Source organism: Mirounga leonina, unplaced genomic scaffold (assembly GCF_011800145.1).
Source record: "Mirounga leonina isolate KUSES-001 unplaced genomic scaffold, KU_Mleo_1.0 Mir_101283, whole genome shotgun sequence".
NCBI lineage: Eukaryota > Metazoa > Chordata > Mammalia > Carnivora > Phocidae > Mirounga > Mirounga leonina.
In genome coordinates, this window is record NW_023270096.1 from 774,317 (window position 1) to 801,373 (window position 27,057).

Here is a 27,057-nt window from a genome sequence, read left to right on the forward strand (position 1 = left end):
AAGAAGAAAGAAGAAAGAAGAAAGAAGAAAGAAGAAAGAAGAAAGAAAGAAGAAAGAAGAAAGAAGAAAGAAGAAAGAAAGAAGAAAGAAGAAAGAAGAAAGAGGAGGAGGAGGAGGAGGAGGAGGAGGAGGAGGAAAGAGGTTTAGGAATAGCACCAGTTTCTGCAATTCTGTGCCATCCCAGTCGCCTTGCCAGTTACTTTTGAAGCAAACCCTAATTAAAATGACTGAATCATTAATCAAAATGCTTTGCTAGAAAGGCTCTGCAGAAGAATTTTAAATGCTCAGTGTAATACATCCCTGGTCCATTCCACTTCTCTTAAGCTTAGCGATTTTAAGGCACACCTGCTAGCCAGAATAAGGATAAATACCAGTGGACTTCCCACGTCGAGATAATTCATATCACATGGTTAATTTCTTGGAAATTTCTTCCTACCCTTATGTCTGGAGCCACAGCAGAATTTCTTATACTATTTAAATTTAAATTTAATTTCACTTTAGAACAAGATTGGAAAGTTGCTTTCTGTCCAACACAGATACTTATGCTCTCTCTTTTTGTTTGCATTTTTATTTTTATTTATTTTTAAAAATTTATTATGTTATATTAGTCACCATACAATACATCATTAGTTTTTGATGTGGTGATCCACGATCCATTGTTTTCATATAACACCCAGTGCTCCATGCAGTACGTGCCCTCCTTAATACCCATCACCGGGCTAACCAATCCCCCCTCCCCCTTCCCCTCTAAAACCCTTTTTGTTTCTCAGAGTCCATCGTCTCTTATGGTTCATCTCTCCCTCCAATTCCCTCCCCCCCCCCATTTTCCCCTTCATTCTCTTAATGTCCTCCATGCTATTCCTTATGTTCCACAAATAAGTGAAACCATATGATAATTGACTTTTTCTGATTGACTTCTTTCACTTAGCATAATCTCCTCCAGTCCCATCCATGTTGATGTAAAAGTTGGGTATTCATCATTTCTCATGGCTGAGTAATATTCCATTGTATATATGGACCACATCTTCTTGATCCATTCATCTGTTGAAGGGCATCTCGGCTCTTTCCACAGTTTGGCTATTGCGGACATTGCTGCTATGAACATTGGGGTGCATAGGGCCCTTCTTTTCACTACATCTGTGTCTTTGGGGTAAATACCCAGGAGTGCAATTGCTCGGTCATAAGGTAGCTCTATTTTTAAATTTTTGAGGAACCTCCACACTGTTTTCCAAAGTGGCTGTACCAACTTGCATTCCCACCAACAGTGTAAGAGGGTTCCCCTTTCTCCACAACCTCTCCAACATTTGTTGTTTCTCTCTCTGTCCATTTTTGCCATTCTAACTGGTATAAGGTGGTATCTCAAAGTGGTTTTTTTTTTAAAGATTTTATTTATTTATTTGAGACAGAGAGAATGAGAGAGAGAGAGAGCACATGAGAGGGGGGAGGGTCAGAGGGAGAAGCAGGCTCCCCGCCGAGGAGGAAGCCCGATGCGGGACTCGATCCAGGGACTCCAGGATCATGACCTGAGCCGAAGGCAGTCGCTTAACCAACTGAGCCACCCAGGCGCCCATCAAAGTGGTTTTGATTTGAATTTCCCTGATGGCTAATGATGATGAACATTTTTTCATGTGTCTGTTAGCCATTTGTATGTCGTCTTCAGAGAAGTGTCTTTTCATCTCTTCTGCCCACTTTTTGACTTGATTATTTGTTTTTTGGGTGTTGAGTATGAGAAGTTCTTTATAGATCGTGGATACTAGCCCTTTATCTGTAGTGTCATTTGCAAATATCTTCTCCCATTCTGTGGGTTGCCTCTTTGTTTTGTTGACTGTTTCCTTTGCTGTGCAGAAGCTTTTTATCTGATGAAAGCTCAAAAGTTCATTTTTGCTTTTGTTCCACTAGGTTTTGGAGATGTATCTTGAAAGAAGTTGCTGTGGGCGATGTCAAAGAGGTTACTGCCTATGTTCTCCTCTAGGATTTTGATGGATTCCTATCTCATATTGAGGTCTTTCATCCACTTTGAGTTTATCTTTGTGAATGGTGTTAGAGAATGGTCGAGTTTCATTCTTCTGCATGTGGCTGTCCAATTTTCCCAGCACCATTTATTGAAGAGACTGTCTTTTTTCCATTGCATGTTTTTTCCTGCTTTGTCAGAGATTATTTGACCATAGAGTTGAGGGTCCATATCTGGGTTCTCTATTCTGTTCCATTGGTCTATATGTCTGTTTTTGTGCCAGTACCATGCTGTCTTGGTGATCACAGCTTTGTAATATAGCTTGAAATCGGGCAACGTGATGCCCCCAGCTTTGTTTTTCTTTGTCAACATTGCCTTGACGATTCGGGGTCTTTTCTGATTCCATACAAATTTTAGGATTGTTTGTTCCAGCACTTTGAAAAATGTCACTGAAATTTTGATCGGGATGGCATTGAAGCTATAGATTGCTCTGGGTAGCATAGACATTTTAACAATGCTTATTCTTCCGATCCATGAGCATGGAATATTTTTCCATCTTTTTGTGTCTTCTTCAATTTCTTTCATGAGTGTTCTGTAGTTCCTAGAGTATAGATCCTTTACCTCTTTGGTTAGGTTTATTCTGAGGTATCTTATGGTTTTGGGTGCTATTGTAAATGGAATTGTTTCTCTAATTTCTATTTCTACAGTTGTGTTGTTAGTGTATAAGAAATTCAAACACTTGGGAGCTAAAGACCACTCTGTTCAAGAATGTTTGGGTCAACCAGGAAATCAAAGAACTTAAGCAATTCATGGAAATCAATGAGAGTGAAAACACGTCGGTCCAAAACCTATGGGATCCTGCAAAGGCGGTCCTAAGGGGGAAATACATAGCCATCCAAGCCTCACTCAAAAAAATAAAAAAATCCCGAATTCACCAACTAACTCTACACCTTAAAGCACTAGAGAAAAAGCAACAAACAATGCCTAAGCCATGCATTGGAAGAGAAATAATTAAAATTAGAGCAGAAATCAATGAATTAGAAACCAGAAACACAGTAGATCAGATCAATGAAACTAGAAGTTGGTTCTTTGAAAGAATTAATAAGATTGTTTGCATTTTTAAAAAGGAGTAAGTTATTTTAGATATTATTAGGGTTAATATAACATTGTGATTTATTTGTTAGAAATACTTTTATAAAAATAACTCTGAAATGTTATCTTTTTTATTCATTAATTCTAAACTGGCCACAGGGTCCCTACTCCTTAATTCTGTAAAAAGTCTTCTAGCAAAAACAAATAAAATCTTAAATTCAAAAAAGAATAAATAAATAAAAGTCTCTGCCTTCTCTGTGGTAGAAAAACCAGTTATGTTTCTTGCTCCTGAGAGTAATGGTCTTATGAAGAAGAGGTCATATAATGCCCAGGGCCTGGCACTTAAGGGAGTGTCTCTGGTTGCTGCATTTGCTCTGCTGTTGTGTTTTGGCTTCTCTATCCTTCAGGCCAGTCATCTACAGAGGCTTTCCTTGCCTGCAGTGGATAGTGTTTGGTCTTTGGCCAGAATGTAGTGAGTTTTAACTAGGTGTGCTCTTGTCTGCTTGTTAAATGAGAATGGATACTACTTTCCCTAGAACTGAATCCCTGCAAAACTCTCTGGTCAAGAGATGTGATGTGGGCAGGGGCTTCTGTTGGTCCTCTGGGGAGGGGGTCTGATGTGTTGGACTGAGGCAAGATTGACTGAGAAGGGTGGTCCCCGCAGAGCACAGGAGTATGGAACTTGTGGTAGGTAAGTCAGGCAGTTTGTGTTGGCACTTCGCTGCTTCTCACAAGTGGCTCTGTGTTTATGGTGAGGGTTCAAGTGTGAGAAATGGCACCAGCCAACTCTGTTGTCCCTGGAGAGGCATCTCTGAACGCTGCCTCTCAGGGAAGCACTCTGAGAAGAGTGAATAATCTCTCTACTGTGTGTCTCAGGTTTTTCGGATCACTTGCCTCCAGGTTTTTTGTCTGTCTTTTCACCAGGAGCAGTGCAGTGCCCTCCAGGCTCTCTCCCAGCCAATCGTGCTGACCTTCAAAACTCCAGGCTTTTTTTTTTTTTTTTAATTTGAATTCAATTATCCAAATCTCCAGTCTTCAGAGATGTGATGTGGGCAAGGTTTGTGCTGATCTTCTCGGGGAGGGGCTTGCCAAGTCTCACTGAGTTCTTCCACTCTTATTTCCAGTCTAGTGAGCATCTTTGCAATCATTAAATTCCTTATCAGTCATATTGCTTATCTCCATTTCATTTAGTTCTTTTTCTGAAGTTTTGTCTTATTCTTTCTTTTGAAGCATATTACTCTGTCTCCCCATTTTGCTTGACTTTCTGTGTTTGTTTTTATGGATTAAGCAGAACAGCTACTTCTTTTAAATGTGAAGGAATCTTCTTGTGTGTGGTTGTCCCCTGTGTAGTATATGTGTGTTTAGTGACTTTTGCTGGTTAGCTGAAGCTGTGGCTGGTATGGGCTGGAGGTTCTGGGGCTCTCCACATTATAAGCACCTTGGAAGGGCAGCTAAAGGTGAAGCGGGTGCAGCGGGTGCAGATCAGTACAGTCCCTGGGTTCTTCATGCATTGGGTGTCCTGGCAGGACAGCTAAGGTTAAAGTAGGTGTAAACTAAGGTGTCCCAGTGCTCTCCCCATCAATGGTGTCCTGGAGGTCTCCTGGAGCTGAGGTGAGCTGTCGCTGAGTTCCCATGGCTCTCCATGCAGCAAGTACCCAGGCAGTACAGATGAAGCTGAAGTGGGTGCAGGCTGGGAGATCCTGGGGCTTTCTGTGAAGAATGCAACCTGGAGGACAGCTGAAGCTTAAATGGGTGCAAGCCAGGGTGTCCTGGAATGGTCTGTGCAGAGGGTATACTGGTGGAGTGGCTGGCACTGAGGTGGTACAGAGGCCAGGAAGTCCCTGAGCTCTATACACAGAGGATGTCCTGACAGGATAGCTGAAAGTAAAGTGGGTGCAAGCTGGGAGGACCTGGATCTCTTTGCACAGAAGGTATATTGTCAGGATAGCTGAAGCTGAAGTGGATATAATCTGGAGTGTTTCAGGACCCTCTGCATACAGGGTGCTGTGAAGGGGTGGCTGGAGCTGAGGCAAGGTACAGGCCAGGAAGTCTTTGGGTACTTCACACAGAGGGAACCCTGGCAGGACAACTAAAGCTAAAGTGGGTACAGCCAGTGTATTCTCTGGAGTCTCCCACACAAAATGTGCTCTGGCAGGACAGTTGAAGCTGAAGGGGTTGTAAGCCAGATTGTCCTAGGGCTCTCCACACTGAGGGTGACAGGGAAGGACAGGGAAAGCTGAGTTGGGTGCAAGCTGGGGTGTCCCAAGGTGCTGAGTGCAGTGGGTGCCTTAACTAGGCAACTGGAGCAAAAGCCAATGAGGGCAGGAGTATCCCAGGGTTCTCTGAGCAGCACCTGGTGGGGTGGGTGAAATTGATGCAAACATGGGCTGGAGTGTTCCTGGGGCTTGCCACTCAGAGGGCACCGTGGCAGCGGAGCTGAATCTGAAGCAGACATCACCCAGGAGGTTTCAGAGCACTCTGTCAAAAGGGTGACCTAGCAACCTGTCTGAAGCCAAAGTGATGTGGGCCTGGAGTGTTCTGGCGTGCGTTACACCTGTGGCCACCTGGGTGGATTGGCTAGGGCTGATGTGGGCTGGGGGCCCAGAGCTCCTAATTAGGGTTTCCTGAGGCAGCAAGCCAACTATGGAAAGCAGACCCTGCTCTTACCTGTTCTGGAGGGGGAGGAGAGTAAACCCTGTCATTCTCCAGTCCTTCTGACTCAGAGAGCATTCTCTCAGCTCCTTTGGTCTTTTATTTTTTTTTAAGATTTTTATTTATTTATTTGACAGAGAGAGACACAGTGAGAGAGGGAACACAAGCAAGGGGAGTCGGGGAGGGAGAAGCAGGCTTCCTGCAGAGCAGGGATCCCAATGCAGGGCTTGATCCCAGGACACTGGGATCACAACCTGAGCCGAAGGCAGATGCTTAATGACTGAGCCACCCAGGCACCCCTCCTTTGGCCTTTTAAACTGCACTGTTTTTTTGGTGCCCCAGAGCTACCAGGGCCGGTGTAGGCTTGTGGACCAAGGGGTCACTGAGGCAGCAAGCTGGCTATGCATCTAGATGCCACTCCAGTTTGCATTTTCAAGGTGGAGAGGGAACTAAACCATGTTCTCCAGTTTTTCTGACCTGGAGCCCACAGCTCTGCTGCCATTTGGCAGAGTTCTAGTGCTCTATCTTATATATGATAATTGCTTTTTTAAACCACAGTTTGTTTGTTTGTTTGTTTGTTTGTTTCTGTGCCCAAGGACAGAGGAATCTGTTCCTGGTACCTCAGTACTATCCCTTCTCACCGCTGTTTGCAGTGTCAGGGTTGGGAGTTCCCTTTGTTACCATGTCTTCATCTCTCTTTCTCTTCTCTTTGGCCATTCTATCTTTTGTTGTGCAGAGGCTGTTCAGCCAGTCCTCAGGCCTTCTTCAAGATGATTATTCTATAAATCAGTGTAATTTGGTATGTTCCATGGAGGGGGTGAGTTCAGTGTCTTTCCTATGTTGTCATCTTGGAGCAGACACTATCTTTAGGAATCTACCCATTTCTTCTAGGTTGTTTAGTATGTTGGCATATAATTTTTCATAGTGAAAAATATTTTATTCATTTTTATTAAAGTACTGTTGACACACAATGTTACATTAGTTTCAGGTGTACAACATAGTGACTGGACAACTCTATTCTCACCACAAGTGTAGTTACCGTCTGTCTCCATACAATGCTATCACAATACCATTGACTATATTCCTTATGCTATGCCTTTCATACCCATGACTTATTTATTCCATAACTGGGAGCTTGTACTTTCCCCTTCCCTTCACCCATTTTGTCCGCACCCCCTCTGGCAACCACCAGTTTGTTCTTGGTACTTATGGGTCTATTTCTGCTTTATTTGTTTTGCTTTTTAGATTCCACATATAAGTAAAATTATATAGTATTTGTCTTTCTCTGTCTGACTTATTTAGTAAAAAATATTTTTAAACAAAGAATTTGGCAACATAAAATATAAATTTGGCATATCCAACAGCAAATATTACTCTTATGTTTATTTATGTTTATAGACTGTGTTTGGGAGGACACACTTTATAGCACTGCCAAGCCATGTGAAATGAAATCCCATCCCTTTCCTCCAAATTCCCCCTCTGTTGGCAATTCTGATGATTTTCCTGAATTTGTGTTATTCTCATACTTACCAGCACTATAGCAGTGGGAAAAATAACATCTGGGCATCTTCCCTACCTGCCTGTTTCATGCTGAGTTCATCCAGTATTAACTCTTTAAGATCCATAGGCTGGACCAATTTACCCATTGTTCAACTTTTTAGAAGCAATCAGCATGGTAGCTGTTTCTAAGGCTATCTTGGAGTGTATTGGCAGTTAAATATATTTCCTTTTTTTTTTTTTCCTTAGGTGCTTTGACTTTTAGTAATGTGGTATAATTGCTTTATGGCACTTACTGGAGACTTAAACATGATTAACGTGTGTTTAGAAATGTTAGAAAAACATTTAATATTTTTTTTGTCATGTGCTTCAAGTGTGATTAAGACACTGGGAAGTCTTGCAGTGTATGTATTAATGGGACCTCTGAAATTATGTATTAATTTACTCAAACGGAAACGGAACAACATAATTGGAGTAATTTCTCTTGTAGTTGAGTACTAGTGAGAAAGTGAGAAATCTAAAGAGAGAAACCCCATTATATTGTCTTAATTAGCTTTCTAGCAAAATAGTTCTTCTTTTCTGATCAATCTTGACAGGCAATATCCACTTTATTGTACTAGAATTGGTACATGTAATGTATGCCAATTTGTTTTACCATCCAAGCTGTTTAATAACTGTAATTTAGTGTGGTTTATATTTATGTTAGAATACCAAACTCCATGCTAAGAAATCAGAATTTTCACAGGCAAACTAGGCACAAATTTAGTACACTATTTGTGAGTTTTTAAGATGATGGCAATAAATATAACTTTTCCCAATTCATCTGTTAATTTTCCCTCTTCAAATTTTCTATCAAATTTCTGTTTGACTTTTTAAGGTTTTACAATGTTCACATCTACAAATAATTATGATAAATTGTCTTCTCTTTTTACATCATGTTCTAATTATAAAAGCAATACTTAATTTTTTGAAGAAATTTTGGAATAAAGAAAATAAATCACTTAAAAGCCTCTCGCACAGAATAATTTTTTTATTAATATTTTGATGTATCTATTTCCTAGTATTTTTTATAAATTTATATAGACTTTCTTCTACGAAATTGGGATTACATTATATATAGTCTGTATCCTTTTTTCCCTTTACAATTATATTGTGAGCATTCCCCGCATCTTAAAATTTTTAAGAATGTGATTTTTATTGGTACATTATATTTAATTAAATGTAATAACCATTTTTAGTCAGCATTTATGTATTTTTTTGCTGTCAATATCATTTTTTAAGCTTCATATATGTGCTTAAAATTTATCTCCAACTAATCCTCCTTATAAACTATCTAAACCTCTGGTGACACCTCTTCTTTTCTCATCTGTTGTGAATATCTGAATATTCTAAAATAAAGTGGTAGTAGATGTAGAGAGAGAAGAGAGAAAATTAAAGTAGTGGTAGGAAACAGCCATCAAGGTTGCTATAAGCTGGGAGTTGTTATTAACCATCTGTGGCCTTAAAGAAAGGTGTAATAATAATGGCAATATTTATAATGATTGAATAAAAAAGAACTTCATTTTTTGTTTTTAAAAATACATTTTTGGGCACCTGGGTGGCTCAGTTAGTTAAGCATCGGCCTTTGGCTCAGGTCATGATCCCAGGGTCCTGAGATTGAGCCCCACATTGGACTCCCTGCTAAGTGGGGAGCCTGCTTCTCCCTCTCCTGCTCCCCCTGCTTGTGCTCTCTCTCTCTGTCAAATAAATAAATAAATAAAATCTTTAAAAAAATAAAAATACATTTTTGGCATTTTCGAGAAATAAAATGTCTATTGTTAATGTCTTGGTACTAAGAAAAAGCCTGTTTGGAGTATTTCTTTGCTACCTATTGTTGATCTTTTATCCTTTCATTCTCTATCTTCCTAAAGCCATGGGAATAAAGAAGAGTTCTCCTGCAGAGGAATACAACTTGCTGTGGATTGGTTTCTAGACAAAGGCCATAAAGATATTACTGTATTTGTGCCTGCATGGAGAAAAGAGCAATCCCGCCCTGATGCACCAATTACAGGTATTTTTCAAATAAGACATTTCTTCTCATCCAGAGGAAAAGCTAGCAAGATAGTTTAGGGAGAGGTTGATGGTCCCAACTTAGATAATTATTTTTCTAAGTTTAAGTATACTTAAAATGTCTTGTATTAAGTACATTTTTAAACATATTTTTCCTGATCCAAATAAAACCATTATTGTGTTGTGGCATATGGCAATTAAATTGAGACAACTTCAATTCAGCAAGGAATAAAGCAAACAGTTGAAAAAAAAAAAGGAGTGCTTTCTATTTGAACATAGATTTCAGACTAAAGGGGGATGAACCTGGTTATGAGTGTGACTGAGTTTTCCAAAAGACTAAAGAAACCATCATAGAAAATGGATCACATTCTGTACCAGAGAAGTGATTGTGAGATTTGCAAATTATAGGGTAAAATATATAGAGAGAAAACTCCCATGGCAGTCAGAGCCAACTTATTCATGAAGCACAGCAGGCCCAGTGCCCAGGGCTATGATACCTTTAGGGTCCTACAAAGATGTTTTAATTTGAAGTACAGGCAAGATGGCAGAGTAGGAGGACCCTAAGCTCACCCCGTCCCATGTTTGCAACTAGATATCACTCACATCCATGTCAATAAACAAGAGTGATATGAAGACTGGCAGAACAAACTCCATAACTAAATGTAGAGAAGCCACATCAGAGAGGTTAGGAAGGGCAGAAATGATAGTTTAGTCTGGAGCAGCCAGCAAGAGGGAGGGAACTATGGTTTCAGAGAGGGGAAATCACCAGAAAGCCAACACAGGGAAAACAAATCCCCATAATGTCTGGCTTTGAATATCAGAGGGGCTGAATTCTGTGAGTTTGAATAACCAACAGGACTTAGAGTCTGAAGCTTTAAAAGTCCACTGACTCAGCCAGCAATGGGTGAGCTGGGAGGGCAAGTGATAGCTGGGTCTCCACCCCTAAAGAGACAACAGCCCAAGGAGGGGCAACATAGAAGCAACACCTTACAAAACAGGAGGAAAATCTGTTTATACTGATTTTGGAGCATGTTGAGGGACTTCTCTGGGAACAAAGGAGCTGACAGTCACCATTTTCATTGCCCACCAACCAGTATAAACAGAACCACCTGCAGGAGGCTGTACTGCAAAGACACTTGTTACCTAACCTCCTAGCAGTGTGCCCTGCCCAGGAGTTCTCCTGAGGACTTGTCTATCCCAAGTCTTCTGGCCTTGGCCCTAGGCTTAGTGCAAATTTTGTTAATGCCACAGGTGCCCCACCAAGCCAGCCATGTGCACATACATCTTGTGCCCCAACCACCACACTCAGTACCCAATTGCTGCACACACAGATGCCACACACCTCTGGCCACTGCCACAGTTGTGCGCTGCAATCCTGGCTGTCATCACACTTTGAGGAATTTGCCTAGGACTAGCAGCTAAGTACAGGTTTTGCTAATGTCACATGTGCCCTGCCCACATGCCACCAGCCACCTCCACTTTCAGCCTCTGATTGCACAGACAGCACGTGCTCCTTGCTACCACCTCAGCCACATGCTTAGCTCCTGGCCACTGTCACTAACATGTGCTGTGCCTGTGGCCACAAATGCACTTTGGGGGATCTGACCTAGGACTAGTGACTCACTGAAAATTTTGCTAATGCTGCCACCAATCCCTGAACCCTCCTACAGTCTCATCCCCTCAGGGCTGGCTTACCTGGGTCTCACTAACACCACAAAGAGCAAACACAGCCCACAACAGGCAGAGAATCAGTGCAGAAGCCTAGACTGAAAGGGAAAGTTACTTAAACACAATAGCCAGATGCAAGCAATACACACAGGAAAATCCCATGAAGTGCCAGGTTCTGGTGAATAGGGGATACTGCCATGCAGGTCACTACAGGACCTCCTCTTTATAAAACCACCACTTTCAGGAGCAGAGAGCATAGCTGACTTTTCTAACACATAGAAACAGACACAGAGAGGTAGACAAAATGAGGAGACAGACAAATTTGTCCCAAATGAAAGAACAGGATAAAATCACAGAAGAATTAAGCAAAACAGAAATAAGTAGTATGCCTGATAGAGAATTGAAAGTAATGATCATAAAAATGTGCACTGGACTTTACACTACAGTGGACAAACTTCAGTAAGACCCTTAACAAAGAGATTAAAAAAAAAAAAAACAATCAGAGATGAAAAACTCAATAAATGAGACTAAAAATGTAATATTTGGAATAAACAGTAGGATACAAGAAGCAGAGGAATGTATTAGTGACCTGGAGTTTAGAGTAATGGAAAGCAATTAAACGGAACATATGAGAGACAAATAAATACTGCATAATGAGAATAGACTTAGAAAACTCAGTGACTCCATCAAGCATAGTAACATTTGCATTTTTGGGGTCCCAGAAGGAGAAGAGAGAAAAATGTGGACAAAAAATTTATTTAAAGAAATAATAACTGAAAACATCCCTAATCTGGGAAATTCCAGATGCAGGAGGCACAGAGAAACCTGAGCAAACTCAACAAAAGCAGATCCACACCAAGACATATTGTAATTAAAATGGCAAAATGCAGTGATAAAGAAAAAAATTTAAAGCAACAAGACAAAAGAGTTATATATAAGAGAAGCCCCATAAGTCTATCAGTGGATTTTTCAGCAGAAACTTTGCAAGCCACTAGAGAGTGGCACAATATATTCAAATTGCTGAACAGGAAACATCTGCAGCCAAGGATACTCCACCCAGTGAAACTATCATTCAGAATAAGAGAGATAAAGAGTTTCCCAGACAAATAAAAACTAAAGGAGTTCATGACCACTAAACCAGCCTTGCAAGAAACATTAAAAGGAACACCTTGAGTACAAAGGAAAGACCAAAGGTAACAATATGAAAGTAAGAAACACAAAAGAAGTAAAAATAATTACTTCTATAAAAAATCAGTCAAGGAACTCACAAAATAAATTATGACAACATATACCTAAAATGTTGGGAGGAGAGGAGTGAAGAATGGGTTCAAACTTAAATGACCATCAACTTAATATAGACTGTTATATACAGAAGATATTATATACAAATGTAATGGTAAGCACAAATCAAAAACGACTAATAGATATGCAAAGAATAAAGAGAAAGAAAACCAAATGTATCATTAAAGAAAACAAACAATGAAAGAGAACAAGAGAAGAAAGGATCACAGAAAAACATCAGATACAACCACAGAACACATAACAAAATGGCAATAAATACGTATCTATCAATAATTACTTTGAATGTAAATGGGATAAATGCTCCAATTAAAAGACATAGAGTGTCAGAATGTATAAAAAGGAAAAAAAAAAAAAAAAAACAAGACCCATCTATATGCTACTTGCTTGAAACTCATTTTAGACCTAAAGACACCTGAAGATTGAAAGTGAAGGGATGGAGAAACATCTATCATGCAAAAGGATGTCAAAAAAAGCTGGAGTAGCAATACTTATATCATACAAAACAGATTTTAAAAACAAAGACAGTAAGGAGACAGAAAAGGACACTATACGATAATAAAGGGGACAATCAATCAAGAAGACATAACAGTTGTAAATATTTAAGTACCCAACATGGGAGAAACTAAATACATAAAATAGTTAATAATAAACAGGAACTAATCAACAGTAATACAATAAAAGTAGGAGACTTTAACACTCCACTTACATCAACAGGAAGATCAACAAATAAGAAAATCAACCAGGAAACAGTGGTTTTGATGACACATTGGGCCAGGTGGATTTAACGTATATAGTTAGGACATTCCATCCTAAAACAGCAGAACATACATTCTTCTCAGGTGCACATGGAACATTTTTCAGAATAGATCACATATTAGGCCACAAAACAAGTCTCAGCAATTCAAAAAGATCAAAATCATACCATGCATCTTTTCTCACCACAATGCTATGAAACTAGAAATCAACCAAAAGAAAAAAAAAATCTGAAAAGAACACAAATGCATGGAGGTTAAATAAAATGCTACTAAACAATGAATGGGCTAAGCAAGAAATCAAAAAAGAAATCCCACAAGTACATGGAAATAAATGAAAATGAAAGCACAATGGTGCTGTGGAATGCAGCAAAAGGAGTTCTAAAAGGGAAATTTATAGCAATACAGGCCTACCTCAAAAAGCCAGAAAAATCTCAAAGAAAAACCTAACCTTACACCTAAAGGATTTAGGTGTAGATCTACAATAGGATCTAGATCTAGATATAGAAAGGTTATAGAAAAAAGAACAAGAAATTCAACCCCCAAACAGCAGAAGGAAGGAAATAATAATGATTAGAGTACAAATAAATGATACAGAAACTAAAAAAATAAAATAAAATAAAACAATAGAAGAGACCAATGAGACCAAGGGCTGGGTCTTTGAAAAGATAAAAAAAAAAAAAAAATCATAAACCTCTAGCCAGACTGCAAAACACAAAGAGAAATGACTCAAATAAATAAAATTAAAAGTGAAAGAGGAGAAATATCAACCAAAACAACAGAAATACAAATATAAGAGAATATTATGAAAAAATATATGACAACCAAATTGGACAACCTAGGAAAATGGAACAGCAGACCCCTCCCCCAGATGACCAGCACAAGCCCCTGCCCACACCATGTTTCTAAAGCCTGGAGATTTAAAGGTCAGCAGACTTGCCTGAGATAGAGCCAGGAGGGCACTGTGCTGCTCGTGGAGAGAAAGCAGGCAAATAACCTGGGGATGGACAGTATGGAACCAGCCATCTGAAAAATGTCTGGGGTACATAGGGTGAAGATTATTTCCTATGCTAGGAGCACGTCCCTGAGAGGCAGCATTCATGAAGATCCCACTTTGGGAAAAAAGGAGTCTCCCCTGCCCCTTAGCATAAACTTGAGCCACTTGCAGGAAGCAGCTCAGCATGGACACTGGATGGCTAACTTGCATATTCCAAGCCCAGCTCCCTTGAGGGAGTGGGACAACCCTTCATGTCAAGCAAGGCTCAGTCCCAGCACAACAGACCCCTCCCCCAGAAGACCAGAACAAACCCCTGCCCACACCACACCTTCTGACCACAGAGTTCCTCAAGGCCTCAGTTCTGGTGGAGTTGGTGTCAAGTGTCACCTCAGAAGCACACCAGAGCACACCTCAGAAGCACATCAGAGCACACAAAGGTGAAACTTATGACATTCAAGCCAGGGACCAAACACTGCCCACAGCTGTCAAGGAGAGCCTCTGCAGATGACTGGCCTGAAGGACAGAGCAACCAAATCACAATAGCAGAGCATACACAGCACACACCAGAGACAATCCCTGAAGTGCCAGGCCCTGGGAACTACATGACCTCTTTTTCATAAGGCCATTACTTTCAGAAGCAGGAAACATAACTGGCTTTTCAAAAACACAGAAAAAGACAGAAACTTAGAAAAAACCAGCCCAAATGAAAGAACAAGACAAGGCCACAGCCAGAAATCTAAGGAAAAGAGATATAAGTAACATGCCTGATGGAGAATTTAAGGTAACAATCATAAGGATACTTAGTGAGTTTGAGAAAAGAATATAAGACATCAGTGAGACCCTTACAACAGAGATAAAAGAGTTAAAAGAATTAATCAAGATGAAAGATGCAATAAACAAGATTGGATACAGACTTGATGCAGTGAACAGCAAGCTGGAGTAAAAGAGGAACAAATTAGTGACTTAGAAGACAAAATAATGGAAAACAATAAAGCTGAACAAAAGAAAGAAAGAATTATGTAACACAAGAATAGACTTAGGGAACTCCATCAAACGTAATAACTCATATTATAGGAGTCCCAGAAGAACAGAGAGAAAAGGGGGCAGAAAATTCATTTTTGGTAATAATAGCAAAAAACTTCCTTAATTTGTCAAGGGAAATAGAAATCCAGATCCAGGAGACACAGTGACCTCCCATCAAAATCAATGAAATCAGGCCAATAAGACAGATTGTAATTAAATTTGCAAAATATAATGATAAAGAAAAAATCTTAAAAGTGGCAAGAAAAAAAATCCTTAACTTACAAGGTAAGACCCATAAGGCTAGCTGCAGATTTCTCAACAGAAACCTGGCAAGCCAAAGGGGAATAGCATGATATATTCAACATGCTGAATGGGAAACATCTGCAACCAAGCACACTCTATCCAGCAAGGCTATCATTTAGAAAAGAAGGAGAGATGAAGAGTTTCCCAGACAAGTAAAAACTAAAGGAGTTTGTGACCACTACAGCAGCCCTGCAAGAAATATTAAAGGGGACTCTTTGTGTGCAAAGGAGAGATCAAAGACAAGAAAGAATCAGAGAAAATCTCCAGAAACAATGACAAAACAAGTAACAAGATGGCAATAATACATAACTATTAATAAATACTTTGAATGTAAATGTACCAAATGCTCCAATCAAAAGATATAGGTCTGAATGGATTAAAATAACAAGACCCATCAATATTCTATCTACATGAGATTCATTTTAGACCTAAAGACACCTGTATATTGAAAGTGAAGGGGTGGAGAAATATTTAGCATGCAAATAGATCTCAAAAGAAAGCCAAAGTAGCAAAACTTACATTGGAAACACTAGACTTCAAAACAAAGACTGTAAAAGGAGACAAAGAGGGCAAAATATAATCATAAATGGAACAACCCAAAAAGAAGGTCTAACAAATGTAAATATTAATGCCACCAACATGGGAACACACAAATATATAAATCAATTAATAACAAATAAAAGGGAACTAATTGATAATAACACAATAATAGTAGAGGATTTTAACACCCTGCTTATATAAATGGACAGATCATTTAAACAGAAAATCAACAAGGAAACAATGGCTTTGAATGACACATTGGACCAGATGGACTTAATAGATATATTCAGAACATTCCATCCTACAACAGCACACTACACATTTTTTTTTTCAAGTGCATATAGAACATTCTACAGAATAGAACACATTAGGTCAAAAACAAGCCTTAACAAATACAAAAAGACTGGATTCATACCATGCACCTTTTCTCACCACAGTTCTATGAAACTAGAAGTCAACCACAAGAAAAAATCTGGAAAGACTACAAATATATTAGGTTAAACAACATGCTAGGGGCGCCTGAGTGGCTCAGTCATTAAGCATCTGCCTTTGGCTCAGGTCATGATCCCAGGGTCCTGGGATCAAGCCCTGCATCATGCTCCCTGCTCTGCGGGGACCCTGCTTCTCCTTCTTCCCTCCCCACCCGGCTTGGGTTCCCTCTCTCTCTGTGTCTCTCTCTGTCAAATAAATAAATAAAATCTTTAAAAACAAACAAACAAACAAAAAAACCCAACATGCTACTAAACAATGAAAGGATCAACCAGGAAATCAAACAGGCAATACAAAAATGGAAACAAATGAAAATGAAAACACAATGTTCCAAAACCTTTGGGATGCAGCAAAAGCGGTCCTAAGAGGGAAGTATATAGCAGTATAGGCCTACCTCAAGAAGCAAGAAAAATTTCAAATAAACAACGTGGCCTTACTCCTAAAGGAGCTAGAAAAAGGACAAAAATGAAGCCTAAATCCAGCAGAAGGTAGGAAATAATAAAGATTAGAGCAGAAATAAATTATATAGAAAAATTTAAAAAATAACAATAGAACAATGAAACCAAGAGCTGGTTCTTTGAAAAATTAAAATTGATAAACCTATAGCCAGAGTTATCAAAAAAGAAAGAGAAAGGACCCAAATTAATAAAATCACAAAGAAGAGAGGAGAAATAACAACCAACAACACAGAAATACAAACAATTATAATAGAATATTATAAATACTATATGCCACTAAATTGGACAACCTGGAAGAAATGGACAAATTCCTACAAACATATAAACTGCCAAAACTGAAACAGGAAGAAATACAAAACTTGAACAGACCAATAAACAACAAAGAAACTGAATCAGTAATCAGAGAACTCCCAACAAACAAAAGTCCAGGGCCAGATGGTTTCACAGGTGAATTCTAACAAACATGTAAAAATTACTTTCTTAATACCTACTCTTCTGAAACTATTCTAAAAACTAGGAAAGGAAGGAAAACTTCCAAGTTCATTTTATGAGGCCAGCATTACCCTGGTATCAAAACCAGATAAAGACTCCACTAAAAAAGAGAACTACTGGCCAAAATCCCTGATGAACATGGATGCAAACATTCTCAATAAAATACTAGCAAACTGAATGCAACAATACAATAAAAGAATCGTTCACCAAGATCAAGTGGGATTTATTCCTGGGTTACAAGAGTGGTTCAATATTTGCAAATCAACAAATATGACACAACCACAAAAAGAAAAGAAAAGATAAGGACCATATGATCATTTCAATAGATGTGGAAAAGCATTTGAAAAGTACAACATCCATTCTTGATAACAACCCTCAACAAAGTAGATTTAGAGGTATGCTCAAGATAATAAAAGCCATCTATGAAAAACCAACAGCTAGTATCATCCTCCATGGGGATGCATGGTCAGAAAAAAGACAGGGATGTCCACTCTCACCACTGTTATTTTACATAGTACTGAATGTCCTAGCCTCAGCTATCAGACAAGAAGAAGAAATAAAAGGCATTCAAATAGGCAAGGAAGAAGTACAATTTTCACTATTCACAGATGACAAGATACCCTATATCGAAAACCCAAAAAACTGATAGAACTGATAAATGAATTCAGTAAAGTCGCAGGATACAAAATCAATGTTCAGGAATCTGTTGCATTTCTATACACCAATAATGAAGCAGCAGAAAGAGAAATTAAGGAATCAATCTCATTTACAATTGCACCCAAAACAATAAGATACCTGGGTAAATGACCTATATTCTGAAAAGTACAAAACACTGATGAAAGAAATTGAACATGACACAAAGAAATGGCAAAAACATTCCATGCTAATGGATTGGAAGAACAAATATTGTTAAAATGCTTATACTACTCAAAGCACATTTAATGCAGTCCCTATCAAAATACCACCAGCATTTTTCACAGACCTAGATAAAACAATCCACAAATTTGTATGGAACCACAAAAGACCCTGGAGATACAAAGCAATTTTGAAAAAGAAAAGAGAAGCTGGAGTCATCACAATTCCAAACTTCAAGTTATATCACAAAGCTGTAGTAATCAAAACAGTATGGGGTGGCACAAAAATAGACACATAGACCAATGCAACAGAACAGAAAACCCAGAAAGGAACCCTCAACTATATGGTCAATTAAGTTAGACAAAGCAAGAAAGAATATCTGATGGGGGGAAAAAGACAGTCTCTTCAAAAAATGGTGTTGAGAAAATTGGACAGCAACATGTAAAAGAATGAAACTGGAGCACTTTCTTAAACCATACAGAAAAACAAATTCAAAATGGATGAAAGGCCTAAATGTGAGGCAGGAAACCATTAAAATCCTAGAGGGGAACAAATTAAAATCCAAGAGGAGAGTACAGTAATCTCTTTGATATTGGCCACAGCAACTTATTAAATATGTTCCATGAGGGAAGGGAAACAAAAGCAAAAATGAACTATTGGAACTTCATCAAAATATAAACATTTATACAGTAAAGGGAACAATCAGCAAAACTAAAATGCAACCTAAGGAATGGGGGAAGATATTTGCAAATGACATATCTGATAATAGGTTAGTATCCAAAATCTATAAAGGACTTATAAAACTCAACACCACAAAAAACAAATAATCCAATGAAAAAAATGGGTAGAAGATGTGAATAGACATATTTTTTTTTTCCCAAAGAAGACATACATATGGCCAACAGACACATGAAAAGATGCTCAACATCACTGATCATCAGGGAAATACAAATCAAACCTACGATGAGATACCACCTCACACTGTCAGAATGGCTAAAAACAACAACACAAGAAGCAACACATGTTGGTGAGGATGTTTAGAAAGAGGAACCCTGCTGCACCATTGGAGGAAATGTAAACTGGTTCAGTCACTCTAGAAAACAGTATGGAGGTTTCTCAAAAAGCTAAAAATTGAACTACCCTAAGATCCAATAATTGTACTATGATGTATTTACCAAAATAATACAAAAATACTAATCTGAAGGGATACATGCACCCTGATGTTTATAGCAGCATTACCTAGAATACCAAATTATGGAAATACCCCAAGTACCCACTGAAAGATGAATGGATAAAAAGATGTGTGTGTGTGTAATGGAATATTGCTCAGCCATAAAAAATAATGATATCTTACCATTTGCAATGACATGGATGGAACTGAAGAGTATTACGCTAAGCAAAATAAGGCAGTCAGAGAAAGACAAATACCATATGATTTCACTTACATGTGGAATTTAAGAAACAAACAGAAGAGCATAGGGAAAAGAAGAGAGAGGTATACTGAAAAAAAGACTCTTAATTATAGAGAACTAACTGATGGTTACCAGAGGGGAGGTGGGTGGGGGAATGGATTAAATAGGTGATGGGGGTTAAGAAGCACAGTTTTTGTGATTTCACCATGTATTGTATGTGAGTATTGAATCACTATATTGTACACCTGAAACTAATATTACATTGTATGTAACTGTAATTTAAATAAAAACTTTTAAAAAGGGGGGGAAAAGAACCATATGATCATTTCAGTAGATGCAGAAAAAGCATTTGACAGAGTACAACACCCATTCATTATAAAAACCCTCAACCAAGTAGGTTTAGAGGGAACATATCTCAAATTACTAAAGGCCATATATGAAAAACCCACAGCTAACGTGATCCTCAATGGGGAAAAACTGAGAGATTTCCCCCTAAGGTCAGGAACAAGACATGTATGTCCACTCTCACCACTATTATTCAACATAGTACCAGAAGTTGTAGCCACAGCAATCAGACAATAAAAAGAAATAAAAGGCATCCAAATCTGTAAGGAAGAAATAAACTTTCACTATTTGCAGATGACATGATACTCTATATAGAAATCCTGAAAACCAGGGCACCTAGGTGGCTCAGTCATTAAGCATCTGCCTTTGGCTCAGGTCATGATCCCAGGGTCCTGGGATAAAGCCCTGCATTGGGCTCCCTGCTCCACGGAGAGCCTGCTTCTCTCTCTCCCACTCTCCCTGCTTGTGTTCCCTCTCTCTCTGTCAAAATAAAATAAAATAAAATCTTAAAAAAAAAAAGAAATCCTGAAAACCTCCCCAAAACTGCTAGACTGATAAGTGAATTTAGTAATTTTGCAGGATACAAAATCAGCATACAGAAATCTATTGCATTCCTATACACCAATAATGAAGCAGCAGAAAGAGAAATTAACAAAAGAATCCCATTTACACTTGCACCAAAAACAGTAAGTTACCTAGGAATAAACCTAACCAAAGAGATAAAAGATCTGTATTCTGAAAACTATAGAACACTTATGAAAGAAATTGAGGAAGACGCAAAGAAACGGAAAAACAGTCCATACTCATGGATTGGAAAAACAAATATTTTTAAGAAGTCTATGCTACTCAAAGCAATCTACACATTTAATGCAATCCTTATCAAAATACAAATAGCATTTTTCAGAGAGCTAGACCAAACAATCCTAAAATTTTTATGGAACCACAAAATACCCTGAAAATCAAAGCAATCTTGAAAATTGAAAGCAAAGATGAAGGCATCACAATTCTGGGATTTAAAGTTATATTATAAAGCTGTAGTCAACAAAGCAATGTGGTACTGGCACAAAAATAGACACATAGATCAATGTAACAGAATAGAAAACCCAGAAATAAACTCACAATTACATATGATCAATTACTCCTCAATAAAGCAGGAAAGAATATCCAATGGAAAAAAGCCAGTCTCTTCAATAAAAGGTGCTGGGAAAATTGGACAGCCACATGCTGAAGAATGAAATTGGATCACTTTCCCACACCATACAAAAAAATGAATTCAAAATGGAGGAAAGACCTAAATGTGAGACAGGAATCCATCAGAATTCTAGAGGAGAACACAGGCAGAAACCTCTTTGACTTAAACAACTCAACACCCAAAAAACAAATAATCCAATTAAAAAATGGGCAGGAGACATGAACAGACATTTCTCCAAAGAAGACATACAGATGGCCAACAGACACATGAAAGATGCTCAACAGCACTCATCCTCAGGGAAATGCAAATCAAAACTACAATGAGATATCACTTCATACCTGTCAGAATGGCTAAAGTCAAAAACACAAGAAACAAGTGTTGATGAGGATGTGGAGAAAAATGAACTCTCTTGCACTGTTGGTAGGAATGCAAGCTGGTGCAGCCACTGTGGAAACCAGTATGAAAGTTCCTCAAAAAGTTAAAAACAGAACTACCCTATAATCCAGTAATCATGTTACTGGGTAATTTCCCCCAAAATACAAAAACAAAACAAAACAATACAATACAAAAACACTAATTCAAAGAGATACGTGCACATGTATGTTTATAGCAACATTATTTAAATAGCCAGGATATGGAAGCAGCCCTAGTGTCCATAGATTGATGAATGGACAAAGAAAATGTGATGTATATATATACAATGGAATATTATTCAGCCATAAGAAAGAATGAAATCTAGTACACCTGAAAGTGATATAACACTGTATGTTGATTGAAATTAAAATAAAAACTTAAAAAATATATATTTATACAAAAAAAGAGAAATCTTGCCTTGTGTAATGACATGGATGGAGCTAGACAGTACAATGCTAAGTGATAAAATTCAGCCAGAGAAAGACAAATATCATAGAGTTTCACTCTTATGTGGAATTTAAGAAACAAAACAAACCATCAAAGGAAAAAAAAAAAAAAAAGAGAGATAGACAAACCAAAAAAACACTCTTATCTATAGAGAACACATTGATGGTTACCCGAAGGGAGTTGGGTGATGTGGATGGGTGAATAGTGATGGGGGATAAGGAGTGCACTTGTCTTGATGAGCACTGGGTGATGCATGGAATTGTTGAATCACTGTATTTTACACCTGAAACTATTATAACACTGTATGTTAGCTACACTGGAATTAAAATTTAACAAAAAGATGTTTTAACTTTATTTTAACATTGAAGGAAAAATCGAATATAACAATTAATTTATAATAATATATCTAACTAGATTATTTGTTTTTATACCAAATCAGTTGTAAAGTATAATTTTTAATATTTCTTTATGAAAGAAGGGGCCCAAAAAGGCAAACATACCTAAGGTCCACAAAGTCATGATGTGGCCCTAATGTTGGTAGGAGTCCTACATTCACTTACAACACTATATGAAGCTATCTTTTTATAGCATTTGAGAACATATAGACCCTAGTCCTCTGAGTATCAGCTGTTTGCATGATGTGTCAAGTAAGAAAGTCAGAATGGCGGTCAGAGCTGTGTTGTGGAGCTGTATGTAAGCTTCTGAACAGGGTCCCAACCTCGTCGGAGAGTGGATCCTGGCCCTGCTCAAGCCCAGCTTGTATGCTTTCTTTCCTCAGCAATTAAGAGGCCAAAAGGAAAGAGGGTCAGTACTCAACATGCTATGGCTTTGTTTCCCCCTTAGTTATGGCTTTCTTTCAGGCAGAAGGCAAATATGTAATTCCCACGGAGTGATGGTTTACCCTCCTGACAGACATATCCTCAGCATACTGCTCTGTTTTCTTCAGCAGCCAAAAGCTGCTGCTTCCCCCAAAGGGCAAAACGGTCATCAAGAATGCTAGGATATCAGTGTTACTTCTCACTCTTCATGGTAGGTTTTGAATGTCATTGAATATCATTGAATCCAGTTCCATCACTTTATGGAAAACTGAAGTCTGAAGGAGGCAAAGGTGACTTGCCTAAGGTCACAATCCAAATTGGTGCCATAGCCAGGAATAGAAGCCACTTTCTCTCTAAGGGCAAATAACATTTTCATTTAGTACCAACTTTTGTATTTGTAATATGCAGATAATGCTGTTAATTTCCAAAGATGGTTTCTACTGTGCAGCATATAATGTATATTTTGACAGATCAAGACATCCTACGTAAACTGGAGAAAGAAAAGATTCTTGTCTTCACACCATCCCGAAGGGTCCAGGGCAGGAGAGTTGTCTGTTATGATGACCGGTTCATAGTCAAATTGGCTTTCGATTCCGACGGCATCATTGTATCTAATGATAACTACCGAGACCTTCAAGTTGAAAAGCCAGAATGGAAGAAGTTTATAGAGGAGCGGTTGCTGATGTATTCTTTTGTGAATGACAAGTACGTTGCTTTCAGTAGGCTCTGAATAGCCTAAATCCAAGTTTTATTAGGAATAGATTATTTCATTTCAATAAACATTTACCCAACACTTACTGTGTACTGTGCATTATGCTGATTGCCATAGGGATAAGAGGTTGAATAAGAAACAGGACTCACCCTTAAAAGAGGCTCAAAGTGTAGTGGAGAAGAGAGAAAGAACCACAATGTGTTGTGATAAGCAGTATGGTTAAAGTTTTTAAAATTGCTTTGTCTACATGAAATGATAGGAAAAAGCCTCAAACAGGAGATGACATTTGAGATGAAGTTTACAGACAGAAGAAAGGGGACTGCTGGGCACTACAGGTAAAGGGAACATCATGAATAAAGCTATAAAGATGTGAAAGCGGGTTTCATGTTGGGGAGCCAGCAGGCATGTCAGTATGGTTGAAACATATAGTCCACAGAAGAATGATACACTGGAAAAGTCGTGTGTGTGTGTGTGTGTGTGTGTGTTCAAGTGAGAATGGAGGGAATAACTGCTGGCTTAGCTTGAAGCAGAAAGGGCAATTAGAAATCTGTGACAATAGTATAGGCAAGAGGTAATGAAGGTCTGAACTACTGAAGTGGGGGTGAGGATAGAAAGGAAGATGTTTACCTCTTGCTTGTTTGTTTTCAGATTTATGCCTCCAGATGATCCTTTAGGACGCCATGGCCCAAATCTTGAAAATTTCTTGAGAAAGAGACCTGTTGTTCCGGAGCATAAGAAGCAACCATGCCCTTATGGTGAGTACCTATTGCAGAACTGAGTTCTATACTAAGGGAAACATAAGGACTATATGAATACTTTCTTCTCAAAGGTTTCCCTTTCAAATGGAAAATCTTAACTTGTCCACTTCCTGGGAGTTAAAGTCTGTGTCTTTATGTATTCTCAGTTAGGCATTTAAAGAAACATCCTGGAAACTACATGAGGAAAAGGTAACAAGAACTGAAGGAAAGATTAGTTGTTACTTGTTTAAATAATGCATGTGTTCTAGCTGCCTCCAACCTGAGCAGTGTTGCTGGAGGCAGGGAAGTGCAGAAATCCACATGGCCTATGGAAGCAGAAAGGGCAATGCCAAACGGGATTTGGCCCCAAGAAGGACGTGTCTCTCAAGCAGGTGACTGCACTCTCTGTCAACTAATAATACTCTTTTCTTCAGTCTGTATTTTCCAGTTTGCTTCCAAATTTCATTTTCATTTGCTTTTTTAAAATATAGTTTTCTAGAGTGCTCTCATGATCTTACACAAGTCCCTCTGATACAAAGTTTGTGAGCCTAACAGTGCAACATGGGCTGCCTGGTCTGAGGCTAATTTGCATGTTCACTTCTTTTGGATAATCATTTATTTATGGGACATCTTGGTCTTGTTTTTTTTTTCTTTTTCTCAATTAACATTTATTTAAATTATAGAGTATTTTCGTGTTCATTATCTTCATTGAATCTTCACAGTGACCGTATAATATAGGCATAATTATGAACTTTTTTTACAGAAGAGGAAATTGAGGCTCAGAAGGTAAAGTCACTTACCAAGGTTACATGGCTAGTAAGTGACATAGCTGGAATCCAAACTCAGGTGTGACTGGCTTCCAAGCCTGTGCTTTTTGCATTGTACTATGCTGCCTGCTGCTACCCTACACCACCTCAGCATGCAGGTTATGCCTAGGCAAAGTTGTGAATTACAGGAAAATGAAGGCTATTCAACTGCTCAGTTCTTAGCTTTTACACTGCAGTTTCCTCCCCAGCTTTCCACTTCTGCCCTCTCCCCTCACAGTGTGTGTGATGCCTCCTTGATGTTGTCCTGCCTCTTTCATCTTCATGGACAGTTAATTTTCTTCCTTAATCCCAAACAGTAAAACTCTAACCTAAGTAACCAGATTGTTACAACAGTTTCTGACAGATTTGCACCAGTATGAGAGAGTCTTACCCCAAGGCATTATTTTTCAGGCAAAAAATGCACCTATGGCCACAAGTGCAAATACTACCATCCAGAGCGGGCCAACCAACCACAGCGTTCGGTGGCTGATGAGCTCCGCATCAGTGCCAAACTGTCCACAGTGAAAACCGTGAGTGAAAGCACCCTGGCCAAGTGTGGCACAGGGTTGTCTAGTGCCAAAGGTGAGACAACCTCAGAAGTCAAGCGTGTGGCTCCCAAGCGCCAATCGGATCCCAGCATCCGGTCCATGGTTGTGGAGTCTGAGGAATGGCTGTCCATTGCCCGTAAGCCTGAGGCCAGCTCTGTCCCCTCACTTGTGACTGCCCTAAGTGTCCCCACAATCCCACCCCCCAAAAGCCATGCAGTGAGTGCACTCAACACCCGTTCAGCCAGCAGCCCAGTGCCAGGATCCTCTCATTTCCCCCACCAGAAGGCCTCACTGGAGCACATGGCCAGCATGCAGTACCCTCCGATCCTGGTTACCAACAGCCATGGGACCCCTATTAGCTATGCTGACCAATACCCAAAGTTTGAGTCCTTGGGGGACCATGGCTACTACTCAATGTTAGGCGACTTCTCCAAACTGAACATCAACAGCATGCATAATCGAGAGTACTACATGGCTGAAGCAGACCGAGGGGTATATGCCCGGAATCCCAACCTCTGTCCTGACAACCGTATGAGCCATACGAGGAACGACAACTATTCCTCTTACAACAACCTGTACTTGGCTGTAGCTGATAGCCATCCTGAAGGCAGTTTGAAGCTGCATCGCTCCGCATCTCAGAACCGTCTTCAGCCTTTTCCTCATGGTTACCATGACGCCTTAACGCGAGCGCAGAGCTATGGCCCAGAAGATTCTAAGCAAGCCCCCCACAAGCAGTCAGTCCCCCACTTAGTTCTGCAAGCCCAGCACCCAGCAACTGGAGCATGCTCCAGCTGTCCTGGAGACTACCCTATGACTCTCAATAGCCATCCTGGGGCAACACCTCAGCCAGGACGTGCCCTTGTAATGACTCGGATGGACAGCATTTCTGACTCCCGCCTCTATGAGAGCAACCCCATGAGGCAAAGACGACCTCCTCTGTGCCGGGAACAACATGCCAGCTGGGACCCACTGCCCTGTGCAACTGATTCCTATGGCTACCACTCCTATCCCTTGAGTAACAGCCTCATGCAACCATGCTATGAGCCAGTCATGGTACGGAGCGTGCCTGAAAAGATGGAACAGCTTTGGAGGAATCCTTGGGTTGGAATGTGCAATGATAACAGGGAGCATATGATCCCAGAGCACCAGTATCAGACTTATAAGAACCTCTGCAATATTTTCCCTTCAAATATCGTCCTTGCAGTGATGGAGAAGAATCCCCACACAGCAGATGCCCAACAACTGGCAGCTTTGATTGTTTCTAAGCTTAGGGCTGCACGTTGACATGACATAGGACTTTTCCTTTATACAAATATAAATATTAATACTAATAATGCATTAATACTATAATAGTAACAAATAATTTTGTGTTGCGCTTTCCAAGTTACAGTGTTTATGTTATTTGAAGCGCAAAACAACGCTGTATGGTAAATCTTACTAATGTCTTATTTTCTAGAAAAGGAAACTGAATCTCATTGAGATTAAGTTACTTGCCAAGGTCACACT

General features: G+C 39.2%; 1 protein-coding gene across 1 annotated transcript in view; it reads left to right on the plus strand.

Moving 5' to 3' along the window:
* The window catches only part of ZC3H12B (zinc finger CCCH-type containing 12B), a 78,076-nt gene extending 51,241 nt beyond the window's left edge, over nucleotides 1-26,835 (plus strand). The window contains exons 2-5 of the mRNA XM_035010433.1: nucleotides 9,103-9,242; nucleotides 23,219-23,453; nucleotides 24,109-24,215; nucleotides 25,415-26,835. Of these exons, the coding sequence (XP_034866324.1) occupies nucleotides 9,103-9,242; nucleotides 23,219-23,453; nucleotides 24,109-24,215; nucleotides 25,415-26,835 (1,903 nt within the window). The remainder of the gene's footprint in view (nucleotides 1-9,102; nucleotides 9,243-23,218; nucleotides 23,454-24,108; nucleotides 24,216-25,414) is intronic.
* The last annotated feature ends 222 nt before the right edge of the window (nucleotides 26,836-27,057 follow it).